The sequence below is a fragment of the Saccostrea echinata genome, unplaced genomic scaffold (genome assembly GCF_033153115.1).
Source record: "Saccostrea echinata isolate AGI-Se365-2 ecotype Australia unplaced genomic scaffold, CSIRO_AGI_Sech_v1 ptg000054l, whole genome shotgun sequence".
Lineage (NCBI taxonomy): Eukaryota > Metazoa > Mollusca > Bivalvia > Ostreida > Ostreidae > Saccostrea > Saccostrea echinata.
The window spans coordinates 3,046,574-3,057,976 of NW_026889803.1; the positions used below are offsets into that span (position 1 = coordinate 3,046,574).

The 11,403-nt window shown below is 34.9% G+C and overlaps 1 protein-coding gene across 1 annotated transcript; it reads right to left on the reverse strand.

Annotated features, from left to right (window-relative positions):
* Positions 1-345: 345 nt before the first annotated feature.
* Positions 346-10,685, reverse strand: LOC133205971 (uncharacterized). Its single transcript, XM_061341877.1, has 3 exons — positions 10,443-10,685; positions 3,505-3,864; positions 346-929 (listed from the first exon to the last, which is right to left on the reverse strand). Exons 1-3 carry the CDS (start codon positions 10,504-10,506, stop codon positions 370-372), a joined length of 984 nt encoding a protein of 327 aa, XP_061197861.1. The 5' UTR covers positions 10,507-10,685; the 3' UTR covers positions 346-369.
* Between the last annotated feature and the right edge of the window lie 718 nt (positions 10,686-11,403).

The window sequence follows — 11,403 nt, forward strand, 5'->3', positions numbered from 1 at the left end:
ATAAATGGAGTATTTAGATATATGATAAGTGAGTTTCACTATGGCACCCAACTGTTCCCAAATACATGTATTCACAAAAATGTGTCAAATAGGGTTTGCCTTAACCTGTATTACCGGTATATAATTTAAAAAAAAATGTACCGGTACCGTACTCTTATTTTGACTATTTTGATCCCCAAAAAATTAGACAAAGAAATTTCTCCTAGGCCAAGATCCAAAATGCCCTGTCAAGTGATAGCCTTTCGTAAAATAGTTCCAAGATTTGAAAATGACCGAGTACACTTGCGAATTTGACTTCTTTTCAGTCTTTTAATAAATGATTAGCAAATCGCGTTTTTCTGGGGAAAACATTTTTATTGAAATCTCATCTTATATATACAGTAAATCGGCGGGCTCGTCGATCGGTGCATCAATAACAATTTGAAGAGGTCTTGAAAACTGTTTAGGGCGCACAGTGTCATGCTCAGAATTTACACTGTCATTAGATAGAGCGCTGGGACTTCTGGTTGGACTTGGTACGGTTCTAAAACTGTTACTCGGAGAAACTTGGTTTTTATGCACAGACTCTGGGCGTGTGATTCCATTTCTCGCTGTTCCAGAGTTTGTGATTCCATTTCTCACAGCACTGTTGCTTGATTTTGTCTCATTTAATGTAACTCGTTTATTTAATCGCCTGCCTCCAATGGCGGGTGCATGAATTGTCACATCGATGTGTTCATTTCCGTCCTGGCTGTGTTCATTTCTGCCCACTCTAGCTCTTTCATTATAACTAACGGGGATTTGGTTGTGATTTGGTAATGTAGCCTCTTGTACTATCGCTTCGTAAGCTGGTGGTGGTGACATTGGTAGAGCTCGCTGGTTAGGAACCGATCCTGGTGGACCTTCGTCATACGCTGGAGGCCTTAAAGGACCGTCCTCGGGGTTGGGATCTACAATTTTAATATGCGTAGAATATATATATACTGGTAATATGCATAACAGTGGCACATAAGACACCGTGATATTCCTAGGGCTGGGACGATCCAACTTTTTCTATATCGATACGTATCCCGATATTTGAGCCACGATACGATATGTATCACGATATGTTTAATTGGTTATAAATTCTTTTTTTATATTGAAATGAACAAGATATTTCTTCACAAATAGGAATAATTTATTCAAAGAAGTTGTATATCTGTTGTAAAACTTAATTATTTTGGTCTTAATTATTATGTATTTCATATTCCTATTTATATTAAGCATATTTATTTTACATATTAAACCCAAAATGTTAAGTTAACAAAGAAAAACATTAGTCAGATTTTTTTGGGAAATATGTCGATATTTCTTCATACGTATCGATATGCGTATCATCCTCACATTGAATCGATATTATCGATATCTCGATATATCGTCCCAGCCCTAGATATTCCTGAAGTGAATATGTTTAGAATAAAAGTCTATATTGCTGCCGTCCATTAATCCAACTGTTTTCATACAGAACACTGAAGATTGATGTCAAATTTACAAATTGTAGCCCTATTGTTTTCATACATGATTTTCTGTGTTCTTTGTGGAAAACTGTTTCCTCATTTGGCACACCCATTCGGGGGGGGGGGGGGATTCGTCGGACAAACTACATGCCAATTCTTGTGTTTGATTCGATTAGAGATGAAACTCTGATAGAAAGTTTTTTTTAAAGATCTGTGACCCCCCAAATGTGGCCCCACTCTGAAAAATCTTGAGTCTATTCTTTTTTCAGTAGTTTTTGGGGACATTTTGCGAGAAGAGGGGAGATTTTTCCGGTGAATTCCGGTGTAAAACTTTAACCCACCCTTTGTGGTCTCTCATAAGGCTATCTCAAGAGATCATGTTTTGAACAAAATTGAATCACCTCTATAGGAGGATGCTTTACTGATTACAGTCCTGTTTAAAGAACGCTTTTATTATTTTATAAGAACCTTAATACATACAAGTATCTGTAAAAACCTTTATCCCCATGAGGATCCCATCCTAACTGGAGGAAGGGGTTTTTACGAATTGAACAGACTTGACTTTAAACTATAATGGGTTGTTGACATAATAGTCTTCAGGAGGAGAATTTTGTCTTAGTCTCTTCTTTCCTCGTAAAAGAGACCAAGTGGTTCTTTAGAGGAAAAGGCTTTGTTCAGAAGTTGAATAACCCAAACAAACAGGTTAGAAAGCTCACTTTAAGTAGTCTTTGGCTCAGGAGAGCATAAAATGTATTGGAAAGACTGTTGAACATTGAACATGACACATATTTTTCCAATAAATTTGAAGCATACATTACGTATAATCAAAAAAAAAAAAAAATTTGAAGAAGTCAAAGGACAATATAGAATAACTTTTCCCGTCTTGCAAGATAAAGCAACAAACTGTAAAGTGTAAAGTGCCGTATTGATTCATGCACTTTGTATATTGAACTTTGATTTAGACCTATTTATCCTCCCATAATATTTTTTGAGATAAATTACACAGTTGACAAAGGGCAGTGTACGTTTAATTAAACCTTTCTAGATACGAGTTTTGGATTGTGTATATGTATGGTTTGACATTTAACTACTGAATTTTAGAGGCATTTATTCAATGTATTCTTGAGTAATTTATGTGCCTTACTCAAGAAAAAGTACTTGGTCTACTAATAAATCAAGCAATTAATCTTCATCCAGGAAAAGAATTATCTGACCATGTTGTTCAATTTCCACCATGCATTTAATTTATGATCAAGTGTTTGCAACAGTTAAATTTACTCAGACTCTGTTTTTATGTTCAGTGTACAAGAGTTGGTCAAATGTGACCAATATTTTTTTTAAATTTTTATCTTGAAATTGAAAGTTTTACATATTAAGTTAAAAAATTCAAGGTAATATCTTCAAAATTCAAGGTGTTAGGTGTTTTAAAGATATCTTGAAACTTTGTGTGTTTAAATAAATGAACTGTACGTCCTCCGATCAATGATTCTTTTTTGAAAAAAATACTATGCTGAAAATCAACTTTTTTTCTTTCAACAGTACACTTTCTTGAACATTCATTATAATCACAATGTAGGTGATAAGTTAACTTTAATATCTTGAAAATCTTTTACCCAAAAACTGAAGATTTTCATTCGATCTCATTCTATGATGTACATTGTAGTTATTAGGGTACACACATATGCATTGTAAATATATTTGACCTGTTACCATTTTCAGAGATAATGAGGCTATTTTCATATGATATTGTCATGAATTTTCAAAGATAGACTAGGTAGTGTCTGAAATCTTTAATATTCGAAACATTTGAGATTAATTCTTTAAAGGCCGTATTGGAACACCTTATAAAACAGACCATTTTAAAGGAGCCCAGTCTCTCTCTACGGGAAATTTTTAATCACTTGCACGCGTGTACATGGACTTACAGAGCAGAATTTGTTCAGAGCGTAATTCCTTTCAAGTTGATGTCTTATTTCTCTTTATTCATTAAAATTTAATTTTTTGCTGTTTCACGTTTTCTAAATCTTACCGTAGTATCTTCTAATCCGGACCGCTTCCTCTTCCTGTTCCTGCTGTTGCCGCTGGCGCCTGCGCTCACGGCGTCGCTCCTGTCGCGCAGACTCGGCTCTCCGGATTCTGTCATCGTTTTTCTTCTTTTCACAGTAACGTTTAATACACAATCCACCGCAAATCAAAGTTAAAAGAAATGCAGGTCCTCCCGTGAAAGACAAGATAAGAATGAACGTAAGTGTTGTCATACAACATAGTTCGTCCGGATCGGTTTTTTCGTCCCCTGTGCTCGGAATACAACATCCTCCAATGTCACAGTACTTAGTTACAACGATTGATCCCTTGAATGTCGCAGTACATGTATCCCCGCCATTACAAACTAAAAATGATAAAAAAAAAAAAAAAAATAGGTGTGAATATTAGATTCGTCTAGATTAACTAACGTTGCCAAAATCGAGAGGTTCAGCAGACGTCAGACGTCGTCTGTCTGTCAGTCCGAAACAAGGAGGATATTTAGATTGCGTAATTTGTAATTTTGCGAATTGTTATTGGTGAAATCAAACGTCCTATAGTAGTAAAAGCTACTCATCTCTTATTTACAACAGAATATTGAAATTATTTTTTCTCAAAATTGTCAAGCTTGTAGACATTGCTGTATTTTTTAAATCAGAGAGTTCGTGTAATGTGCACTGCAAAGTTGTCTTGATGCGTTCCTATTCTAAATTAATATGTCTTAAAAAACAATCCATTCTTTTTAATGGAACAAAAGCGTGGTTTTATGATAATATATCAAAGAAGGTAGGCAGTGTGATTTGTAATACTTTGCAAAAGTGTCAACATTCCAACTTTGTTGAGTGATTCCATGGGTACCGGAAAATTTTTAAAGACACTTTAAAAATTTTCTTTCCTAAATAGATTTGTCCTGTCAACTCATGTCTTAGAGAGTACATGTATCTCATTTATGTAATACTGTCATCTGAAATTGTTTATGTTTAACAAAAGTGATAGCTCCCTGGCGAGGCAGGTCCAGAGCCACCTGTATTAACTATGTAAAACCCTCTTATAGCGAACACGCTTATAATGAATTTACGCTTAAAGCGAAATGATTTCATTCCCCTTGGGTTTAAATCAAATTGTAAAGTGAACGGATAAAACGAATTACGTTTATAACGAAGCAAAATCGCTCGTCCCTGGCACTTCGCTATAAGTGTGTTTAACTGTACATCAAGTGTTTTACTTATTATAATATCCAAAATCTGTACGTCATGAGAGTACATCCTTTGTGTTTATCAGTATATACATGTACTGTACATTTACCCCCGCTTCCTTACAAAGGCGGAGTTTCAATAAGAGCTTTAATAAATAATTAATTGGCCACCTTAATCTCTACTGATAAGATTACTGATGGTAATCTGCGTACTTCCAAATCTAATACACTTCAAAGTTGCTTTAGCTTTCAAGAGCAAAAGGTTGTCTTCTCATCTAGTCCAATTGTATGCAATCCCAAATTTATTGTAGTTTTCGCTAACATATACCTCTGCTGTCAAGTGTCATGTCATGGTGCCTAAATTGATATAAGACCCGGATTACCACGTTACAGAGCACACGTGGCACCAAGATTTAAATCGAATTTTTTGCATATAAAATCTTTTTATCCCAGATAAAAATGTACATGAACAATTGACAAGAGGCCCAAGGGCCTTAACGGTCACCTCGGTATAAAACAACAATCCATAGAGGATCCATAGAGTATAAATTGAAAGCTGCAAAAACAAACCCAGGTTATACAATATAAATTAATTTTTAATCCAATCAAATGATGCGTTACAACCAAAATTAAGTTATATTAAAATGACTTATCATGGTTTTGTTGTTTTTGAGAAGATTTTTAAATGATCTTTCCTATATATTCCTAACTAAAACTTTGATCACCTGTTGTGCCCCTCCCTACTCCAGGGGATCAAGATTTGAACAAATTTGAATTAGCATTACCCAAAGATGCTTCCATATAAATAAGACAAATCATGGCTTTGCTGTTCTTGAGAAAAAGATTGTTAAAGATTTTTTCATAAGTATTCATGTGTAAATCTTTGATTGTCTGTTGTGGCCCCACTTTATCTCCATAGTCATGATTTGAACAAACTTGAATCTGTACTATATCTGAGGATGCGTCCATGTAAATATAACCAATCATAACTTTGCTGTTTTTGAGAAAAGAATTTAAGATTTTTCCAATGTATTCCTATGTAAAATTTTGATCGTCCATTGTGGCCCCACCCTAACCCCAGGGGTCATGATTTGAACAAAACTGAATCTACACTACCTGAGGATGTTTGCACATGTTTCATCTTTCTTGGCCAAGTTGTTCTGGAGAAGATTTTTAAGGAGTTTTCCTATGTATTCCTATGTAAAACGTTTATTGTGGCCCCACCCTAACCCCAGGGGTCATGACTTGAACAAAATTGAATCTACACTACCTGAGGATGTTTGCACATAAATTTCATCTTTCTTGGCCAAGTAGTTCTTTTAAGATTTTTAAAGATTTTTCCTATGCATTCCTATGGAAAACTTTGATCGTCCATTGTGGCCCCACCCTACCCCTGGGGGTCATGATTTGGACAAACTTGAATCTACACTACCTGCTTGTTGGTAAATCCTTTATCTTAATTTGAACTTTGCTGAAGGGTTTGATTGGTTAGTAAAACAAATAACTCAGATGAGTGCCATGGACTTTGGAACCGCTTTTTATGCCAACACTGTGAACCTGCTTTATGATGCTAATATTTAAAATCTTTAGCGTTTGGGTTTCTATTCCTGGTTTGAGTTAATTGTAAATCAACCTTTCATAAAAACTTTCTACAAACAATATTCTGAAAAAAACGTCTAAAATTCTAATGATGCCTATTCCACACTTAAGAAACAGAATACATGTATTGAATTGGAGGTCGGGTAAAGCAAAGTAGGCCACATGAGAGTCGTTAAACTCTACTGTCAGGAAGAAGTGTCAGGAAGAAGAAGAGCGTTTGCATAAGGTGTCCGTCTCTTAACATTTTTTTAAATGCTACTCCATCTATGGTTTCAGCCTGATTTCAATTGTTAGTACACAGTTAACCCAATCAAGATACCAGTACATAATTCTTCATAACTGCTCTGATTTCGGTGTACAGTATTGCTGTGGTTACTAAAAAAAGAATTTTCTATGAAATTCTCTGCGAAACGCTGTTGCTCCAATTTTGGTCTGATTGAAATAAAAATTGGTATACAAGAATACACCAAGTTACACAATTGTATGGATCGGTTTTTAATTTTGATGAACAGTGCTGTCATAATAACTACAAGTTTAATTTCTGTGATTGGGGGGTGGGGGTGGGGGCTGTGTCTGATTTTGTTATACTCATTATGGACATACACAAGGAGATTACACTAGGACTTAGTATCGCCATACACAAGTAAACTGTACTAGGACTCAGTATTGTCATACACAAGTAGACTGTACTAGGACTCGGTAGCGTCATACATAAGTAGACTGTACTAGGACTCGGTATCGTCATACACAAATAGACTGTACTAGGACTCAGTATTGTCATACACAAGTAGACTACAAGTTAGGACTCGGTATCGTCATACACAAGTAGACTACAAGTTAGGACTCGGTATCGTCATACACAAGTAGACTACACTAGGACTCGTTAGTGTCATACACAAGTAGACTGTACTAGGACTCGGTATTGTCATACACAAGTAGACTACAAGTTAGGACTCGGTATCGTCATACACAAGTAGACTACACTAGGACTCGGTAGCGTCTATATAGACTATACTAGGGCTCAGTAGCGTCATACACAAGTAGACTATATTAGGACTCAGTATCGTCATACACAAGTAGACTACACTAGGACTCGGTAGCGTCTATATAGACTATATAGGGCTCGGTAGCGTCATACACAAGTAGACTATACCAGGACTCAGTATCTTCATACACCAGTATAGACTACACTAGAACTCTGTATCGTCATACACAAGTAGACTACACTATGACTCGGTAGCGTCTTACAGATGTAGATTATACTAGGACTTGGTAGCGGCAGACACAAGTAGACTACACTGGGACTCGGTAATGTCATACACAAGTAGACTACACTAGGACTTTGTATCGTCATACACAAGTAGACTACACTAGGACTCGGTAGTGTCATACACAAGTAGACTACACTAGGACTCGGTAATGTCATACACAAGTAGACTACACTAGGACTCGTTAGTGTCAGACACAAGTAGACTACACTAGGACTCTGTATCGTCATACACAAGTAGACTACACTAGGACTCGTTAGTGTCATACACAAGTAGACTATACTAGGACTCGGTAGTGTCAGACACAAGTACACTACACTAGGACTCTGTATCGTCATACACAAGTAGACTATACTAGGACTCGGTATCGTCATACATAAGTAGACTACACTAGGCTTCACGATTTTTATGTTGGTTGTGTTTTGGATAAACGTGTTGCTTTGCTTACTAAAAACAGAAACTTCTGTGAATTCTTTCAAACCACTTCTCTTTTTGTAGTTTTGGTCCGACCATAATGGAACTTAGTAAATAAGTTTACTACATATACACCAAGATTCTTTTCGTGTATTAGTTTATGATTACGATGAAAGCAAGGACGTGGCCAGGTTTTTGGTAAAGTTGGGGGGTTGGGGTTGCGTTTAGAGGATAATTCCTCTAAGTCAGAATGTTTTAATAAATGGATACATTTTGATGGACTCTCATGCACTCTTCAAGTCATTTTTTCTTCTAGAATATTAAAAAGAAATCTAGTACCATTACTTTTTAAAAACATGTACTTGGGAAATAAATTTATTTTATCAAAAAAGAATATTTTCGAGTGGTTTTCAAAAGGGGGGATGCGATCGCACCCAAAGCACTTCCCGTTCCGATGGCATTGAAATAGTTATTTCCTGTTCTAAAAATAGAATTTAAGTGAAATGTTTTGATCCGAAGTCAGTGAAACGTGGTACATGAATAGACTAGAACAATATTCAAGGTTCTTTTAACACCCTATTTACAACGAATGATATTTCAATAGTTACTAAAATAGACCATGTGTGTGAAATTCTTTCTGAATGACATCCCTCCTACAATTTTGGTCTAATTCAATTGAGGTACACTGTTTTGTATACTGGTTGTTGATTTTGATGAACGGTGTTACCGTGGTAACTTATTATGAAAAATTCCGTGAAATTATTTCAATAAAACAAGTATAGAAGTACATATGTAATTAATACATAAAGTTAAAAAGTAATTAATACATAATACATACTTAAATACATAATTTTGTGAATGTAAAACTTAAAACAAAAGTTTTAAAAAGTGAAAACATAATTTTTGATTTCCACTTTTATAAGTTCAAATTGTTAGAAAACAATAATGTACGTACTCTCACTGCACTTATTATCGTCCATCGGTACAAATTGACATCGGCTATATAATTAATATGTGCATGCCAAAGGTAAGAAAATGTACTTTTTATGTAGGCACATCTTGTCGCCGGCGACATGTGCTCGGAATATTTGCACTTCTTGTCGCAAGAAATATTGTTTTGAAGAATGTTTACTGGGGTTGGTTAGTTGAGAGAGAAAGAAGAGATTCTTGGTCTTTTTAGAACTTACATTTATCTTGTTATTTGCATCATGCATTCTACCTTTTTACATATTATAGATGAAGCATATTAATTAGAGTTTAAGATGACAATTGTTCGCACAAAAAAATAAAATAAAATACAGATGCATGTATTCATATGCATTCTAATGCAGTGTTGAAATATAATTTTTTTTTCAGACCTAATAGTGCTTAGAAACTAAGCAAAAAATTAAAATTTTGCCTTTCTCGTAAGATATTTTTTCTTAGAAACTTTAACTAGAATGTGAAAATTTTAGTCGTAAGATATCTTTTGAAAAATTTCCCCAGATCTGTGCGTTTTCTGTAAGGGGAAAGGTTTATAAAGGGCAATCATTCTCTGGCAAGTATAAGCCTGTAGAAAATATATATCAAAGCAAATCACGGGATTAAGGACATTTATAGTTCAAATCCTAGACACCATAAAATGATATAGATATATTAAGCTGTGAGGAAACTTTGGGCCGCACTTTTTATTTATTTGAAAGATTGAATATTCCATAAGTTTTGTTGGGGTTTGTTGCTTTTGATAGCCATGTGTGTTAACGTACAGGTATTTTGCATGAAATAAAATAACGCGTTGGTGACACTTGAAATGTTCTTTTATTGCCTCAATCTTCCGAAGTATCAAGGTTGTAATTTATATTCTAATCACAGTGTACACAAACTTGGCATATGAGAACTCTTACCCAACAATTTTAGATAAATGGCATTGGAAAATATTTTAATTTTGAAACACTAAATTTTAATATAATTTTTTAAAATAAGTTTTTAAATTGTAGAAAAGCGTTCACTAATTACAGAACCGATGATGAAGAGAGAGAGAGAGAGAGAGATTTAGAGAGAGAGATTTAAAATATAACCCTTTGAGGAGTATATGGTTTTCTGATGAGCTCCGATTGAATAGATACGCAAATATTCTGAACAGGGGTCGAGTGTTTATTTTACTTTCAATATATCATAGTTGAGTACACATGCAGACATACCCTCTTAAAAACAAAATCGAGTTTTATTTGACATCGTTTGTAAATGGAACAACTGTTCCTGATTTTAATGAAAAACGAGAGGTCATCTTACTTTCCTGAAAAGTCTTTTAGAAGGTCATTTTAAAAATTGAAATATGTGACCTTTAAATTTTATGGGCTTTTAAGTTTATGGCTTGTTAATGATGAATTACTTCGAGGGAGAGATCTAAATCCCATTCATCTATAGATCTGTATCACTTTAATTACCTGTCCAAAAAATCATCCCCACAAAGAATTTTATGTACATTACCTGATACCAGAAATCCAACCAAAATTGCACTGTTGAAAAGATTTGAAACTGAGAAAAAATTCATTTCCAGAAGAATTTAAAGGAAGCGAGTCCAGCCATCTTCAAAAATTATGAAGATTTTGCCCAGAATTTCTTCCAAGTCAAGGCTCTGCTTTTTTCGATACACAAGAAATCACCAATTCAAATCAACCGAAAACGTCGAAGTTCCACTCGCACGGCTCAGCAAGCTGTGCGTGTATTTGGAACAAAGACAGCGCTTTAAAAAAAGAAATGTATCTTTAGATCGGGTCGTAGCAATCAGGTATTGTCTTACGGTTTTGTTCTAGGGCCCAAGTTGGCAATCCCTACTAATTTTTTTGCCAATGGATTGTTTTATTCGGATGAATATACATCTATATACATGCCCCCATCTTCCACGGGTGACTTGATTTAAGCAAGGGGCGTTTACGTTAAAATACATTCTATAAAGGTGTTTTAATACTTGCAATTAGCTGCGCCATTAATGCAGTATAAATGAAATCCGTGAAAAATTCATATTAGCACGTTTCAATAAGATAAAATTAATGTCTTTCCTATATACAGTGACTGCTTAATTATTCTCATATAGTTCAATTCTATAGGCGTATACTGGCCAAATTCTGGAGCTAAAATAAAATTGGTGTTATGCAAGAGTGATTCGATACAATACCCATGTAGTTTGATTATCAAGTGATGCCATATTTTATGCCCAATGGTTGCAATAATTGAGCCAAAGGTTTATATAAAACGGAGTTCTAACATTGATAGATACGAAGAATGATAACATTCCTCTATTTTTGTCCTTTACTAAGATCATGAAGTGATAATACCCTTTTTAACAGTTTTACCCGTTTTAAAGTCTACCAAAATGTATCATGCTAATTTGATAGCGCTTTCTAACAATCGTTCACTTGTCCTGTTTCAATTTTGTCACGTTTCGTTT

Excerpts from the sequence above, each read along its gene's own strand:
- LOC133205971 (XM_061341877.1), bottom strand. The coding sequence starts at position 10,506 with ATGAATTTTTTCTCAGTTTCAAATCTTTTCAACAGTGCAATTTTGGTT. Across the intron at positions 3,865-10,442 it reads GGTTGGATTTCTGGTATCAG|TTTGTAATGGCGGGGATACA; the intron begins GTAATGTACATA and ends TATCATTTTTAG. Across the intron at positions 930-3,504 it reads CCGGATTAGAAGATACTACG|ATCCCAACCCCGAGGACGGT; the intron begins GTAAGATTTAGA and ends TTAAAATTGTAG.